Source organism: Cynoglossus semilaevis, chromosome 8, assembly GCF_000523025.1.
Source record: "Cynoglossus semilaevis isolate Cse_v1.0 chromosome 8, Cse_v1.0, whole genome shotgun sequence".
Taxonomy (NCBI): Eukaryota; Metazoa; Chordata; class Actinopteri; order Pleuronectiformes; family Cynoglossidae; genus Cynoglossus; species Cynoglossus semilaevis.
In genome coordinates, this window is record NC_024314.1 from 21,078,704 (window position 1) to 21,096,287 (window position 17,584).

General features: G+C 38.3%; 1 protein-coding gene and 1 non-coding gene across 2 annotated transcripts in view; one reads left to right on the plus strand and one right to left on the minus strand.

The window, feature by feature from the left end:
• Positions 1-17,544, plus strand: part of col7a1l (collagen type VII alpha 1-like) — a 50,594-nt gene extending 33,050 nt beyond the window's left edge. Inside the window, 38 exon segments of the mRNA XM_017034029.2 lie at positions 62-157; positions 267-470; positions 709-816; positions 1,615-1,659; positions 1,971-2,042; positions 3,191-3,247; positions 3,343-3,435; positions 4,554-4,607; positions 4,686-4,739; positions 5,053-5,094; positions 5,177-5,424; positions 5,426-5,684; positions 6,274-6,309; positions 6,982-7,008; positions 7,632-7,691; positions 8,024-8,149; positions 8,224-8,295; positions 8,374-8,409; positions 8,524-8,583; positions 8,687-8,731; positions 8,899-8,934; positions 10,223-10,258; positions 10,472-10,528; positions 10,724-10,795; positions 10,975-11,046; positions 11,127-11,162; positions 11,379-11,459; positions 11,538-11,591; positions 11,690-11,743; positions 11,849-11,911; positions 11,982-12,044; positions 12,169-12,285; positions 12,791-12,868; positions 13,568-13,621; positions 13,711-13,759; positions 14,473-15,575; positions 16,149-16,322; positions 16,421-17,544. Coding sequence (XP_016889518.1) covers positions 62-157; positions 267-470; positions 709-816; positions 1,615-1,659; positions 1,971-2,042; positions 3,191-3,247; positions 3,343-3,435; positions 4,554-4,607; positions 4,686-4,739; positions 5,053-5,094; positions 5,177-5,424; positions 5,426-5,684; positions 6,274-6,309; positions 6,982-7,008; positions 7,632-7,691; positions 8,024-8,149; positions 8,224-8,295; positions 8,374-8,409; positions 8,524-8,583; positions 8,687-8,731; positions 8,899-8,934; positions 10,223-10,258; positions 10,472-10,528; positions 10,724-10,795; positions 10,975-11,046; positions 11,127-11,162; positions 11,379-11,459; positions 11,538-11,591; positions 11,690-11,743; positions 11,849-11,911; positions 11,982-12,044; positions 12,169-12,285; positions 12,791-12,868; positions 13,568-13,621; positions 13,711-13,759; positions 14,473-14,729 — 2,973 coding nt within the window. The 3' untranslated portion in view covers positions 14,730-15,575; positions 16,149-16,322; positions 16,421-17,544.
• Positions 5,781-5,862, minus strand: trnas-uga (transfer RNA serine (anticodon UGA)). The gene has a single exon. It is a non-coding gene; the product is annotated as a tRNA-Ser (tRNA).
• Positions 17,545-17,584: the final 40 nt, after the last annotated feature.

Below are 17,584 nucleotides of genomic sequence, written 5' to 3' on the forward strand. Positions count from 1 at the left end.
TCTAGATACAGTGAGATTAGGATGAAGAGTCAGTCTCACTCAAAGGTGTTTGTCCAAACAGAGTTCTCTGAAGCATGAGGTCACCGATCAGCCGGTGTCAGAACTCGACACCCCTGAAGGCCCGGATTTGGAACTCCTGTTTCCAGAGTTACCTGTTGTGAGTCATTTTAAAATCTAAAAATCTAAAACGTCACTTGTGGTTTAACCCTCGCCCTGTATGACATGCTGTATGTCCTGCTTTTGTTTCATCACTTTTTCAACATAAGGAGCCTTTTAATGAAACATCAGAGGATCCCAGTCTGTGGAATGTCACCACGGTGACTATAGAACAGGAACTGAACAGTTCTGACACTGACCCGAAAGCAAACTTTGAGAAGAAGTTACTGGTTGGGACCGATGACGGAGTGTCTTCACTCAGTATTAATCTTACTGATGTTAATTCTACTTTCAATTTCACTACGACACAGGAGGTAAGAATCATTTACAATAAAAAAAATGTATTATAAAAGTGCGATGCCACAGAGGTGATTAAGTCACGCAGGGCTGATGAAATATGGTATTATTTTTTTATTTCCAATAATTGGAAATTTGGAGGCTAAATAGAAATGTAACAAATCAAAAAGAAGAAAGTATTTTGAAGTTGATGAGCTTGTCCACTCTTTTTAATCAATATACGCCAATTCTAACGAAATGAACTGTAACTATCAGACTGTTTCAGGTTTACCTGAGGCAGTGGTGGAGACGGTCATCACTCCGGAAGACTTTCTGAAGAAGAAGACACCGGGACAGAAGAAGAAGAACAGGGAACGTGGGAAGGTAACACAAAATTGAAGAGTTGCGTCAACACCTTCGACAACATTTGGTTCTCCTGTAAATGAAGAGCATGATGTTTGATTCACTGCACACAACAAAGATGAGGATTTGTTCCTGTGGTTGTTTTAACAAGTTTTATTTTACTTCATTAACTTCTATCTACATGTGTGTACGCCATTAAAGGACCATACCGGTATTTCATGTTTTCAGCTCGACCATAACTTATCTACAGTTAAATGAATCATCTCATGTAAAAAGAAATATTGAAAAAAATGTCTTTGCATTTGGATACATTTCATTTTTCACCAACTTGTGTTTTACACAAAGAAACAGAGCTCTTAGGAAATTATAAGTGAAGGACAGAGAGAATATAATTACATGAATGACTTCCAAAAACATGCAACATTCCGTGGTTTGGTCCTATTATTATAAAAAAAATAATAAACTCCTTTTAACACTAAGGGTTCCAACATGTTGTTTTATAAAGGTGTTGTGTGTTTTTTTTTCATTAACAACTCATTCTTCCCTCTTAGAATACAGTTGAGGACACAATTATCCCAAACAGATTTTATTACATTTGAATTATTCTTTTTATACAGAGAGCATGAAACTTTAAATCTTAAAACATATATTTTTACAATATATCACAGTTATTGTAATAAAAGATCAACTATAATAATTTTGTCCTCATCTCCAACCCCCTAAACAGAATCCACTTGATTTATCAACAATGTCTGAAGCATGGGAAACTTCTTTTTTTTTTCCCTCACTCCGTCTTTCTGTCTCTGACTTTTAAACTAGGGCAAAGGAAATAAAGGACGACATAAGAGGCAGAGACACCGCCTGGTAAATGTCCTTGATGGGGTCACACTAACGCTGAAAAAACACTTCTACTCTTAAGCTAAACACAAAGAAAACAACTAACACTAGCGCTTGAATGTTGAAGTATGACTAGGCTACAAATAATGGCTCCCATAATACTAAAGTAGTTTGTGATATGTGTGAACATTTTTGAACTGTAATAACAAGGTTTGAAAATACATTTTGGGAACTTTAAAACTAAAAGCATGCATTAACCTGGTTATCTCATGTATAAATCAACTGATTTGATCAGATTACATTTCTCTAAATAAATGTATTTTCTTCTTTATCTAAAGACAACAGGAGAAGGAGAGGAAGATGGAGAGGAAGAGTTTTATAGCACTGAAGAATACAGTTACGAACAGGAGGTAAGAACCAGAATGACTAATTAAGGCACAGTGGGGAAACTTCAGTTTAACGTGACCTGTGATGACGTGGGGTTGTTACAGATTTGGATCGCTCACTTTGTGGTGTGCCTCTCTGTTAACAACGCTGTCAAACTCTTAATGAAATGGCCTAGTTTTCTGAGAAGCGCCTCATGGGGAACTGAATGATATCTGCGCCCACACAAAAACACTGAAGAGAGTTGATTAATAACACACCCACTACCTGGATTCATCATTAAGTGTGAAATTAGTTTGATATCACACTTCACTGCAGCTCATCTGCTGAGTCCTGAGCTCTGGCAGTGGCTACATCCAAATTCTGGAGATGTCATTATTTACCAGCTGTTGTTATTGGTTTAGTGTTTTTTGGCTAACTTCATGTGGCTAATTTCTAGCTACTTCTACCACAAATACAAATACAAAATATTACTTACTTATGTACTGTATATATATGTTTCTGTGCAAACTATTAAGAAGGACTAACTGCTACGATGAGCAAGCCCTTTGCTAACTTTTTATTTTTATCTTTCACAGCTAGCTTAAAGTAATACTTCTGGCCAAATTATTGTTATTTCACGTGTGTGTTATTCTTTGATTTTGTTTTGGACATTGTTGGCTATTTCTGTTAAAACTACATCTTATATTGTTTAAGATACTTTAATGATGCTAACTATGGTGGCTAACGTTAGCTAGTTCAGGCAAAACATGTTTAGGGATATAATTTTGTTAAAGTGCAGGTATTTTTTGTATTTGAAATAAATTTGTTAAAGTGCAGGTATTTTTTGTATCTGTTTCTTAGCCTTTTCTTGCCTGACTTTTTTATTGTTATTTTTTACTATTTTTATGCCAACTTTAAGTCGTTTCTGCTGTCCTTTCTTCAGCTATCCTCTTGGCTATTTATAGCTACGTCTCTACTGGCTGTGACATACCGTAGTTCTTTGTGTATGCTCTTAAAAGCCCTGTGATAAAAACAAAAAATATACAGCTTACTGCAGTCTCAATACACATCTGTGAATTTAATAAGAAAACCATAATGATTACATTTTGATTAAAAAAAATACTAAATAAATGAAAACATTAGCATTTTTAGTTGATGTAATTTAATGAAGTACTTGCTTTCTTTTTAACAGGAAGAACATTTTACACATGACTACCTAAACCTGCAGGAAAGAACAGATGGCAGACAGGTAAATGCTCCCAAAATAAATGTTTATTTTGCATGTAAAATATTCTGAATTTTTTCTTAATCTTTTTATTAACTTTTTTTTTTTACATATTTTAGGTTCAGACAACAAGCACAGAGCCTCCAACTCAACCTACAGCGGTCGAAGCATCGCTGTCTCCACTTCCTGTCCCTACAGCAGAACCAGAGAAGGTAAAGATTTGACTCTCACTTTCTTGAATCTTGCATGTGTTGGAATGCAGGGCTCTTTCATTCACACTTGATGAACAAGACAAGTGCTTGAATGTAAAAAAAAAAAAGTGGGTTTTATCACTTGGTAAAATCTTTTCAAATCTGATCCTTTTTTCCTGCTTCCTCTGAAAAATTTCACCGATGAATGAAAAATGGTGCAAAAATTACCCTGGGGATGGAACAAACCAACACAGTTCTCCTTGGAAAAACCTTGACAAAGCATGAGAAAGAGTAGCATTTTAGAACAGCATGCTGTTTTGAATGATTAAATTAAAGAAACGACTCCAGAGAGTTACATGTGATATTCTCTCTTCTATTTTTAAACAGGACGTATCTTAGATCCCAAGAGACTGTGACAATAGAGTACAAAAAGCACACACACTACATGGACTAGACTGAAGTGTTGGGGGATCCCTGAACCTGGCCTACGTTTCACGACCTGGGGGATGAGTTGTGTTTTGTCAAAAACCTGGCGTTTTTGTGAGGATCGTGAGAACTGTGTTGAGATTGTTGTGATTCACCAGTTTGAAGCATTAGTGGTTTCATCTACTTATTTATTTATTGAGAAAAAAATATTCTCTGTAACAAATAAAGTCATGTGATTCAAACGTTTGCCCAAAACAGTTTAAATTCACATTTTCCTTTGTCGGTTGTATTTTAAAATATTTATTGCAATTGAAAAAAATGTATGAAAATAGGCTTTCCATGCCAGGAATATTATTCTGATCAAACGTCCTTTTCATTGGTGAAATTCTTCACTGTTATTACTATGTTTGTCTGTTTGTCTGTGTTCTCAAGATGCATGTTCAGTAAAAAAAAAAAAAATATGACGATGATAGTTTCTTGTCTCTTTTTTTTGCGTTTTTCTAATACAGTACGTCAGATGATATACATTTTAAAATGCACATGTGGAGTTTGTCCAGTCCAAACAGCATAGATGTTTGTAGATGTGGTGTGTGCTTTCAGAAATTAAATCTTTGAAAATGATCGACTTTGAAACAATGCCACATTATCACTAAATCCAACACTTAAAAATGTTGCTTACTATACTTGTGTGAATGATGCGGGTTGCTTGACAGGTGGTTCAAAATAGAACGAGGTTCAGAAGAAGTGCCCCCTCTCCTCAGTCCATGGTAAGTGTTTGCTTAATATAAAAAAATATATAATAAATCACATTGAACAATGAAATACTGATATGTTTTCTATGTTAGGCTTTCATGCCAGGCGCCCCTGGGGGAAGATTTCGGTTCAAGCAGGAACAGAAAGTAATAATTTATCTTGATTTGCATATTGCATTGTGAATTGAATTAAAGGTAAAAGGAAAAATACTATTGTGGTCTTTGTATAAAACAACTATAGGTAGTGCTATCCTTGTCCTGTCTTGCCAATCAGATTTGTCTTCAGACACTGTTTAAGGTCTCTGAGAATTTACGTAAAAATGTAAAAGAGAAAATACAAACAGAGGGCACTGTAAAGTTTTTTATGTTTTTTGGAAATTCTAGCATATTCTACTGTTGTGTTTTGAATGCGTGACTCAGTTTGTACCCAGAAGAATTGAGCCATTTGTTTTATTTGTAGCATTTGTCTTCTGGAGCTGGAGGTCACAACAGTTTTTACGACGTAAGTGTGCATTTTATTCTATTACAGATTGTTTTTGTAGTTAGATAGTTGTTATAATAAATGTGTAACTTTTTACCCCTAGAAGAAGAGAGAAGGCCACGATCCTCTGTTGCCAAGCGGGAAGGACAGAAAAGAAAGGAAAGGGAGACAGAATTACAGTCAGACAGAAGTACAGGATGGAGGAGATGAGACGGAGACAACGAAAGAAACAGAACCAGATTATACAGAAACTGTCCCTGATTCTGTCTATGAGGAAGAGAGGAGCGGAGACTACGACTGGGACACGGAGGAAGATGTGGACAGAGAGAGGGCTGAAGAAGATGAGCTGGAGGGAGAGGATGGAGATGTAGAGGGAGAGAATGGAGCTGGAGAGGGAGGCTGAACTGGAGATGGAGAGAGAGAAAATGGAGAGGCAGAAGGAGCTGGAGAGGAGCAGGACCGGCCAGGAGGAAGGAGAGGTAGAGAGAGATTTGGATAGAGAGAGGGAGGAGTGGCAGAGGAGGAGGATGGAGATGGAGAGAGGAAGAGAAGGTTATCATGAAGAAGGTGGACAACCGTATCCTTATCCACCAGAGTACTATCTCTTAAAGGTAAGGGCAAAATATGGATTTACCAAGGACTGTTTATATTGACGGTAGATCACACTTCAAAATCAATGTAGCTCTGGATACACAACTAAAGGTTATCGCTGCGAGTAGGGTTCGAACCTACGCGGGGAAACCCCATTGGATTTCAAGTCCAACGCCTTAACCACTCGGCCATCGCAGCTGATGACTGACATCAACATGAAGGACGTCATGTTGTTTGATCACACCTGATGTCATGACATGATGTCAATTTCTTAGTTATGATCCTGTTTAGAGGAAAATAGGCCATTATTTGGAACAAGGTAACGTTGACCAATGGTCTAGTTGGACAGTTGTGCACTTCTGTGCATCTTCTCCAAATTGACAAAGATTATATTTTATTAAAGAAGAGCTTAAACTAATCCCTGAATCCAGAGGAATACATTTAGATGTTGTAAATTTAAAAGAAAAAAATAAATAAATTCCCACAAACTCTCACACATTAATTGTTTACTAGTCTTTTTTCTGAGTCTTGAACTACATCCATTTCTTTTTGGTCTGTGGTTTTGGCCTTGATTACTTAAAAATTAATCCTGTTTTTTCCTTACAACAGGGACAACCGGGGGAGACGGGAAAACCAGGAAAAAAGGTCATGATGAAAATACCATTAAGATATCACTTTCTGTTTAGATTTTTAATTATTCTCAGCAGTTGATAATTAAGAATCTTCAGCATTTTTGACACTATGTATTCCTGGACTGTGAGAAATGGAGCAGGGTCATTTCACTCGATTCTGTTTTTTTGTTTGTTTAATGAATCTCATTTATCCATTCACTACAAAATATTTAAAAAAAAAAAACATTTCATTTTTAGGAAAAAATTTAAGGGGAAACTTTAAAAAAATTTCTTGACCCGCTTTTAGCATTTCGGCAGACCTAACAGGGGTCGCGAACCCCCGGTTGAAGAGCTGCAGTTTTATATCATTAAAGATACATTTCCAAATACAGAACTGTAACTTTTCACACTTTTCACTGACAGAGGCAACAAAATAAAGAGCACCTCTCTCCCTCCTACCCAGAATGCACCTTGGCATCTGAGCATTTCTGGTCTGTCAGTAGAGCATGTGGAGTCCAGGCCTTTCATGTCGTTCTCTCTGTTTGACTGCAGGACAGTTTATAGATGATATTAAAAATTCTCTCTGTTAAACGTGGGAACTGTTGTGTTTTTGTTTTTTATTATATTTCAACCTCTGCTGTGTTTTGACACCTGTTTTGAAGATCAAACAAAGTTTCTAACGTTGTTTCTCTCTCACTTTTTTTAGGGTGAATTTGGGGAAAAAGGACAAAAGGTAAACACTGTATCTGTAACAACTTGTACGGAGCAAAGATTTTATACAGGACGTGGATGTTGCTTTGTGTTTAAGAGAGAAGCGTTGGTTATTTGGATAGCCGAAAAAAAAAACATGTAAAATATCTCCACCGAGCTGACATGATAACGGCAACATCTCCACCGAGCTGACATGATAACGGCACCGAGCTAATCCACTGACAGCACAGTGTACATGTACATGCAGCAGCCGTGGTCCTGTGAACTGTACGTAATATAATTTAATAAAATAATTTGACCAAACTCGGCGGGCCAGATTAAAAAGAGAAGGACCATATTCGGCCCCCGGGTCCTAGTTTGTCCATGCCTGTAATAAGGCAAGGTGTAGTACGTATTTCACATGAATAGACCCAGCCTGTGTGAGTCACAGCTGTTAAATTGGAGCTGGATGAATTACATTTAGTGTCTAATGTCTCCAGTCATGTTTTATTGTCTTTTTTCTTAAAAACAGGATTGAGGATTTAACAGATGAGACAATAGATTATGTCCAGATTATCAGCTATATGAAAACCCATATTTTCTTTTATTCAAAGTGACTCACTCTCTTTTCCGTTTGGATGACCAATCCTTGTTTTGTGCACACAGGGAGAACCAGGGATTGGACACAGAGGACCGGAAGGTCAGGCTGGTCCTCCAGGACACAAGGTGAAATTATTTTCCTGCCCCATGATTTAAAATACTTTCTCAGCAACAGCAGCAGCTCAATTGCCAACATCCTGACTCAATTAATTACCTTTACACGCTTTTCCTGTCACAATCACTTTGATTGACGCTGCGTCTCGCTGTGATTTTAATTTAGTGTCTTTTAATTGGCTCAGTGAGTCACTCCCTCATTTAAAGTTAACTTTGAGCTTTTACTAGGACTGAAGTTAAAATGACATAAATGATTAAAATAAGTAGCAGTTATAAAGTGGATGAAAATCAACCTGTATGTGAAACTGTGACCTTTTATCAAGTGTTTTTTTTTTTTACCTCAGGGTGAACCTGGTGAGTCTGGACCTCCAGGTGCTCAAGGCATTCAAGGTATTCGTGGCAACCCAGGGTTCCAAGGTTCTCCCGGTCTACGGGGGCCTCCAGGGGACCCGGGGACAGCAGGCAGAGAGGTAATTAGATTTTTTCCAAAATGATACAGACAGGGTTGAGTTTAGCATCCGTTGATGTTTGGTCGTTGGTCCAGGGTGAGCGCGGTAAGCGTGGAAAGAATGGATCCCCAGGACCTCCTGGACCACAGGGAGCTCCAGGACCTCTGGTGAGAAGACACGTGACCTCATGTTGATTAAATATCTTGATAATGTTTTGTCTTAAAACTTTTTTCCACCAACTACAGGGAGCTCCAGGTGCTCCTGGAGTTAAAGGAGAAAAGGTGAATATTTATTTTTGGTTTTAATTTAAACATGTTGGCAGCGTTGTTTTTGTTCAGCTTTGATCCTGTGAAAAGAGAGAGAAGTTTGTTTTATTTTTTATTTTCTTTCATCAGGGCGACAGTATTCCTGGTGGACCCGGTTCAAGAGGTTTGGCAGGTGTCCCAGGCAGAAGAGTGAGATTTTTTATTTTACTACTCTGTGTCTGTAAAACATATTTACTTCACTCTGTTCATCGTCCACTGTGTAAAAAACCTGGGTTATTCATTTGTCGTCCAGGGTGAAACAGGTGTTCCAGGTGTCAAAGGAGCTCCTGGACACATAGTAAATCACTTTTCTGAACTTTTTATCTACTTAACAGTATTTATGATTATTTTAAAGCCATTACAGATGCATTTCTGTGCATAAGAATGAAAAAAAAAATGTTTCACCTTTTTTAAACCAGGGTCTAAAGAGGATGAAAAAAACGTTTTTCACCTTTTTTAAACCAGGGTCTAAAAGGCTTGAGAGGTGGGAAGGGGGACAAGGTGAGTGTCCATTATTATTTGAATATTCACAACTTAGAGTAGTGCTTGATGTTTTTGTTGTGTATTTGTTTTCTTCTAGATACAGTATTTGTAGCTATGTAGTAGACAACTTTTTTTTTTACCTTTTTCTGTGCTATCCCTTAGCTGACTCCATGATTAACCTTTATTTCATTTAGTTTTTAAGCTAAATTTTACATATTTTCAGCTAACTTTAAGACATGAAATGTCTTTGCCTACTTTTAGCTACTTCAGTGCTTACCTTTAGCCGAACCTGTGTCTAACCGCCATCTGATTTTGTTTGTTTTGGTGAATTTTAGCTAAAATCGCAATCATTTTTCTCTATTTTCCAGTGCTATTTCTGTATCAAGCTTGAGCAATCTCCTCAGTACCCTTTTAGTGTTGTTTTCATTTATTTTTATTTCATCTTATTTTTGCCTTTTTTCTGATTTGTCGCTGTGTTTATGCTTAATGTCTAGTCACATATTGTTGTTCCCATTTTATTATATCATTTTTCTGTTATTTGTAATTTAAAAAAAAACATAGCTCCAAAAATAAACCTTTCCGAAGGTTAAGAATGTTCCCTATTTAGAAATGCAATAACAACAGAGCATCACCGGCTGGATAGAGAGCACTGTATTTCAATCATCTGTTTCTCCGTATCTCTGAGCCAGTCAACAAATTCTCATTACCTTTTATGACATTTTTCAGTTTTACATTTATTTTTCTGTCAACAATGTTCCAGTTACGCTGCTCAAAAAAACTGTCGAATTTATGTGCATTAATGCAAAAAAAGGTAAAGAATTTCTGCTGTTCCTGAGAGATAATCCTTTGACCTATCCTGTGGCTTTTTTTCACATCTTTATGTCCATGACTGAGGTGAGAGATGGTTCTGCAGACTCCTTTAATCTGTGTGATAGCAGCGTCTCATTAATATTTAAATGCCTCCAACGACGACGATGTCAGTTATGGGTCACTCTGGCGTCAGCTTTGATTATTTGTCTGTTGGTTTGTTTGTTTGTTTGTTTCCGCTCGTCTCCGTTGTTTCGTGATTTATTTATCACAATCACACTGGCCAAAACTGTCCACGTTAATCTACGGCTACGACCTCCGCTGACGTTTTATCAGACGTGGATTATATTAAAACTCGATTATAGGACGTAATAAAAACCAGCTCCGGTGCAATTTTGTCGTGTGCGATATGAAGTGGTCTGCAGATGAAATGACAACAAAGGAGAAATGACGTTTTAGGAAGTCGTGTTGAGATTGATGTTGATGTTTTTTTCTTCAGGGAGACCGTGGGATTTCTGGAGTCAAAGGAGAACGGGTACGGTGACTTTCATGATGCTCTGTTGGACAAGTGTCTTTTTTCTGATTTTCTCACAGTTGAGCAAATTACTACTGAGCGCCACATGGGGTGTGATGGAGAGTCTTATATGACAGGTGTACAGCTGAAGAGGAAAAACTGCTTCTGGATCTGCAGTGATTACTTTATTATGTGTGTGCATCCACTCACAGTCACAATTCTGTCTCTGTGCAGGGGAGCACTCTTCAAATCCAAGGGCCACGTGGGTTTAAGGGCTCCAAAGGTGACCCGGTAAGATGAGAATTCTGTTGCAACTGCCACCTGCTGGAAGGGCGCTGTCGCACATAAAAAAAAAACAAAAACAAAAAAACAATAAATAAGTAATAGAAATAAACTACAGCTCCAACTAACACACTCTAGCATGCTCTGTTAAAAAAATACAAAAAATTGAATCAACACTTGATTCATCTAGACTTCCTGTTTCAGGGTGAGCGTGGCCCCCCAGGATTTGATGGCGACAAAGGAGAGAAAGGCGAAGACGGTCCTCCTGGATACAAGGTCAGAACATCTGATCCAAAAAGACAAGAAAAGAAATTCTTCTGAACATTTGACAAGGATTTGATAGGGACTCCAGACTTTTTTAAGATTCTCTCAGACCATCATTGATTTTTTTCAGTGGTTCTGCCTTTATCTCATTAAACCTAATATCATGTGGTTAAAACGTGACTTTTTTTCAGGGTTCGAAGGGAGACGCCGGCACCAAGGGTGCGTTAGGGCGGTTTGGAGCACGAGGACCTGTTGGACAGAAGGTCATTATTTTAGTTCAAATTCACTGATCTGGTCCTTCACTGCACTGTATTTACTAGTCTTCATCACATCAACTCTACAGGGAGATCCAGGAGAACCAGGACTCAACGGAGTGAAGGTGAAACAAACAATTATATTTGTCATTTTTGTTACATTTCATTTCAGCTTTTTTTTGCTTACTGCTAGTCATTTGTAGGCCTTTTTTTGAATTGTATTTTAACGATGTTTTTTTCTAAATTTGAACTTTTTATTGCTTAACAAGTGCAGCCTGAAATGTTGGTTTTTGTTGCTGATTTTAGCTGTCTTCTGTATAATGTTTATGATGTAAATTCAGGGGCGAAATGGGGATCATGGAGTGGACGGGACCAAAGGCGACAAGGGAGACAAAGGATTGCAGGGTCAAAAGGGTGATCAGGTATTTTATTTCAGATTTATTTGCAAAAAAGAGCTGTTTTCATGAAAATGATTATTAATGATGTTACTTTTTTTTCAGGGAGATCCTGGAGAACCAGGTTTACCTGGAGACAAAGGGGAGAAAGGAGAGAAGGTGGAGACAGTGAATATTGATTGCATTTATTCCTCAGGTTGTTTCTCTTTTGTGTTTGGGCTCTAAGGGTTTTTTTTTTTTTTTACCTCCTTCTACAGGGTTTCAGGGGTTTTCCTGGACGCAGTGGGAATCCAGGTCTGAATGGAGAAAAGGTGCAAACTCAGTGAAAACCAGATTAAACCAGAACAGTATATAAAAAGAGTTCACAGCATCAGTAATCTATAGATTATATATAATGTGTCTTCTCTATAACTCAGGGAGATATGGGAATACATGGCACACCTGGAATGCCTGGATTAAACGGACTCATAGGACGCAAGGTAAAGTATGCAAAACCTTTACTTATTCAGATTTTTCAAAAAAAAAATTCAATTTTTCCTATTATTTCAGGGAGACAAAGGAGGCGCAGGAACCAGTGGAGTTGATGGAGATCTTGGAGAAAAAGGAGAAAAAGTGAGCAAGGATTTAGCATTTCATCATTCATGATGTATTTTTATTTTGTATTTCATGTGACTCTTTGAATGTTTGAATATTTCTCTGCATTTAAAGAGACCGTTTTAAACTTCTTTTCTCTCAGGGTGTAGCCGGTTTCCCAGGGTTCCCAGGCTTTAAGGGCTCACTGGGAACTCCAGGAAGAGAAGGAGACGATGGCCCTCCTGGACCACCAGGTCCACGTGGTAGTGCCGGTCCTAAGGTACCAAGTTACTAATACAGTATAAATGACACACATGGTTTTATATCATTAAGCCATTACTGTGATGTTCTAATTATGATATTAATAATGAAAAATTCATGTGTTAAAATAGAAGGTCTTTTGATTAGATTATATTTATCTGAAATGAACAATGTCCTTTCACTCAGATTCAACGTGTCTCGATAAGAAATAAATGTCCCCACAACGCTATAGCTGTCCAAGTAACACACAAACACACGCTACGCTCAGGTTTATTTTTGTCTGCAGCTTTCAAATAATCTTGTCGTCAATTAGCTCCTTTCAGCTGCAGTTAGAGCACGCTGCAGTGTCGTCAGACAGTGGCCTCTAACCAACACCGACTCTCCTTTAGTATAATCTGTACATGTGGGATGAGGTGAAGCTGTGATGAAGCAGATGCTTTTTTCTGTATTTCTTGAATTGTTGACATACAGTCGAAGTCTTATATGTAGGTGTTTTTTTTAAAGCTGCTGCTTTGGTCCAACAGGGGGAGAGAGGGCGAAGAGGGAGAGTCAAGCCGTGTCAGAAGGGAGAACCAGGAGCGCCAGGACTAGGAGGACAGAGTGTGAGGCTCACGTCACTCTCATAGTATAGGAGGGGGGGGGTCAGATTTATACTGTAAGGTCCAGGATTGGATCCCTTAAATGTCTCTGGCAGCGCCATCTGCAGCGTGAGAATGGCTGCGACAGATGCGTGACATAAACAGCAGATGCGACGACTGCTGCTAGTAGTAATAGTAATACTCCAGAGAGGAAAAGTGCTGCACGCAAGTGTGTGTCATTTCTAGTTGTGACTAAGAGAATCAAAAATATCTTACACTACAGGTAAAAAAACAAAAAAATTGGTAGAAGGTAAAATATTGTCATAAGTGTCATAAATATTCCAATAAATAAAAATTTTAAAATATATATTTTTAGGTATTCTGGAGGGAATTATTTTCATCCTAAGAGTTCTAAATAAATAGAAAATGCCAATATTAATAAATAAATAAATAAATAAACTGAAAGGAAACAAAATAGGACACAAAATATCACAATATGGAACAAATATCAAGATTATAAGCAAAAAAAGACAAACTGATAAGGAAGGGAAATTCTTGATATCAATATGTTATATAACTTGATACTATTTATTATTTCAAAAATTAAATTATTCATTATATTTTGAGTTAAAAAGTCAAAACATTGAGATCAGTCATCATACTATGGAGCTGTAAAAAATCATAATTAATATTTTAACTGTTTTTTTTTTTCTTTAATCTCAGGGTATTTTGGGAAAACCTGGAGCCAAGGGTGAGAAGGGAGAACCTGGACTTTCAGTATGTGTTCAAATCCAACACATCCAGACACAAACACTAGTCTAGCACTGTGGAAAACAGTGAATAACAATGTTTTGTTTTTTTTTAAGACTGGAGAGGTGAAGGAGTTGGTGACACAGGAAGTTGTGGTGAAGTGCGGTAAGTGTGACCTTTCTATGGGCTCTTTTGGGGGGAGGGGGAGACGTGTGAATTAAAATGCTAATGAAATTGTTAAAGAGTATATTAGTACAGAATTTTTACCAAATGTTAGAAGTTATCTTAAAAAACAGAAAGCTTAAAATCCCAGTGATAATTAAAATATATATATATATATAATAAAAACAATAGTAAAATTGGTAAGATATGTATAAACATTTCAAAGGTCAAAGGTCACCATTTAAAAGTGTGATTTTACCACCATTTTAGAAATCCAACCATAAAAAAAAACATTTTGAGCCACATAAAATTGGTCTTCGTGCCACAACAGGTCCGAGGGCCAACCATTGGACCCACCTGCTCCACCTTGTGTGGATTTATAGATCCAAGAATGCATAAATGTGCCTGTAGGGGTCTCTGTTTATTGTGTAAGTGTTTGTTGTGTAAGTAGTGGGGCAGCAGCAGGGCGTCCATATGTGCTGCACCATCTGCTCTGGTTTGTTCTCACAGAGGAACATTTTCACTGGTGCCAACGGCAGTAGAACCATTAACAAACAGGAGACTGGAGTCAGAACAGACTGACTTTCTGGAAACTAAAAGCTTAATTAGGCTGAAACCTCCCAAATGATTGAGCTAAAGCTACACCTTTGTTCATGTACTGAAGTGAAGCACGAGACCAACCGTATCAACATCCGGTGTTGGTGAAACTTTTCCAGGTTTGGAATACAAGTTCATGGTGAAGTCAGTGGATCCAGATGGAACGACAGCAGTGACAGGGGATATAAACGATCCAGATGTGTCTCGTGACTTCCCTGAAGAAGAGGAGGAGGATGAAGAGCTGGAGGATGAAGGAAGGATGGAGAACGGCACCGTTCCGGATCTCGGGAAATATGGAGAAGAATGCTGCTTAACCCGCCGGGTAAAACTGACCAAACTGCATGACACTGTGACAAAAAAAAAAACAACTAAATAACTCATTTTTAGCTAATGAAATTAGCTAAATATTAGCCAGGATAGTAGCTACACAGTGTTTGAAAAAGTCTTGAGAAGTACTTGAATTTCACCTGAAGTAAAACCAGTCCCCTCAGCTTTTTTCATATCATTCATCTTTTTTGGGCAGACCACAGAAACAAACATAATTATTACCTCATGTTGATGTTGTGAGCGTCAACATAACGAGGCATTAGATTGTGTCATCACTCAGCAACAACAGCCATCCATCAAACCACGTCTCATAAAGCTCATTAGTTCAATGGCCCGAGGCGGAGGACAAGTATCTGCATCTGATTGGTGGTGTCTTCAGGTCAGTGTCTCCAGAAAAACCAATCACAGAGAGTCTCCCACTGGCCTCTGTCAGTGTCACTGAGCTTTTTCATAAATCATTACCTAAGTCCTCACTGTGGGGCCCAACAATGAACGAAGCCAAGTCGACCCCAGAGGTCAGTGTTTGCACTTTAATCTGACTGAGGGATAAATGGAACCTGTCACCTGCGCCCACTTCAGCGGAGAATTGATCTGCAACACGGTGAGAGGAGGAGACAATATTAATATGTTCTGGGTCTAGAACTTCATCTGGAACTGATGAGCTCATTATCTCAGCTACTTTTCCTTTACATTTTATAACAACTAACCTAATGTTGGATATATATCTATCTTGTTGCATGAAATATTGTTAAAATGAGCCAAGAATTCAGATGCTCAGGTTGAAGGCATTAAGAGAATGAATCTTTTGATTGAATGAAATTTTTTTTTCTGACTTCAGAGTCTTCAGAGTCAGGACTGAGGAGAAAAAGAAGAGTGTTTGGATTCAACTCTGATGGTGAGTCACTTGATAGATTTAACTCTTATCTTTCCACATGTTTGCTTGTCTTTCTTCTCTACTATTGCAAAACAGAACCATGGAAATGATCTGTGTCCTGGTTTCTCCTCTGTTGCCATATCTATGAATAATTAAAAGCACAAGACGAGTGAGAGAGTGGAGAAGAAAACATTTTCCGAAGAATGTGATGACTAAACTTTTACATCAGCAGAGATGACATTGCGTTATTAGTAACTCAGACAATGATCATGTAATGAATCTGCTACATCCAGATATAAAATATATAAAAGGAGCGTCCGTCTCATCAAGTCTGCATCTCGTCAGGCATGCAGGGACAGTGACTCACCACTCTGGACTGGACTTTGCATCAGAGGTTTCACTTTTAGCAGGAGAAGCTAAAGGTCTGCTAAAACAGGAGGAGCTCAAATATTATTTAAAAAGGCTGTTACCAGAGCAAATGCCAGAGTTATTCAGACATTGGCTGAAATAGATTACATCAGCTCGAGCAGCTCACGTTTTCATTGACAGAAGAATGTGAAAAATGTTAACGAGACTCTCCTTTGTCATCTTCAGACCGTTGTCTGGAGCCCATGACTGAAGGCAGCTGCTCAGACTACGTCCTGCTCTGGTACTTTCACCCGCGGTCGAGAGAGTGCAGACCGTTTGTTTACAGCGGCTGTGGGGGGAACAGGAACCGATTCTCCACTCGACAGGAGTGTCAGATCTGGTGTGGGAAGGAGAGAAAGGGTTAGTCCTCCACTTTGGTTTTTTGGTGTTTTTTTTAAACATAATTTAAAGAATAAACTTCATTTATGACAATGATGCCATTTTGGTTTCCTTCACAGACACTGAGCCCCGGAGGTGAAGAACATCGTGACTGAAACTCTCACTTTTGTACATATCACCTGTAAAATGTTATGAATTTTGTGTCTTGTTTTGCTTTTATTTATATATTTTGAAAAGCTGTTCCTAAATTGGATGTAAAAACAAAATATGACTGAACACAATTTTTAATTACATACATAATCTTTCTTTGAGTTTCTCCCAACTTGTTTTTGAACTTGTTAGTGAAAATAAAACAATCGAATCTAAGAATGGATTTTAATTTGAAACTAGAGAAGTAGCTAAATATGTCAATATTGTGTCCAAGCACCAAGTACAACAATTGGCCCCCGAGCCAGACTTTTGGGTCTACACTTCTACACGTCTCTTCTCACCTTCTGTTTGTTTTGTCAATTGCTGTGAAAAATAAGAATCTGGTGTCCAACCAAAGCTCCTGCTGCTCCTTCATCACTACATATGCTCCTGAGGCAGGAGGTGCTGCGCTCCAGGCCGAGAGCCAGATGAAGGACCAACAGGAGGCCGGTGATGGACATCTGACTTTAACCTTCTTTTTATCAGAGCGGAGCAGCAGTGGCAGGGGAGTCCTGCCTGGAGATGATGTCAGGACAGAGAGGATACGTGTGGCAGAGACACGACACAGTACGAAGAGAAATAAATCCACAGGTTTTGAGCATTGGTTTTAGGGCTGGGTCTTATTCTACACAACATGTAGCACAGAATAAGAACTAAATTATTGATGTCTCTTACAGATTTTAACTTTTAGAATTGATTTGGCTGGCTAACTTTTAGCTGTTAAGCTAACATGAAGCCCTCCAGTAAACTGTTGTTGCTATGAATAAATGCCTGGTTCACGTTTATTCTCACTCCAGTAAAAGGTTGAGTCCACACTTTTATTGACGAATGTAAAGGCCTCCCAGTATGATGAGAGTATGATGTGAGTTTCTTCCCTAACTGAAGTGGAGGAGGGACAAGTACAGTATCTTCATCAGAGTCTGAGTGGGAGGACGTGTCGTCACACAGCCTGTCACACTCTGTGACCACTCCAGCTGTGAGGACTTTGTCATATTCATCCTACTATGAAGATGCTCATTAGAAACTGACCTGACACTCTTTAATTCCTTCACACCCTCCACGCTCTCTCCTCACTTTGACATGGCCCATCACTA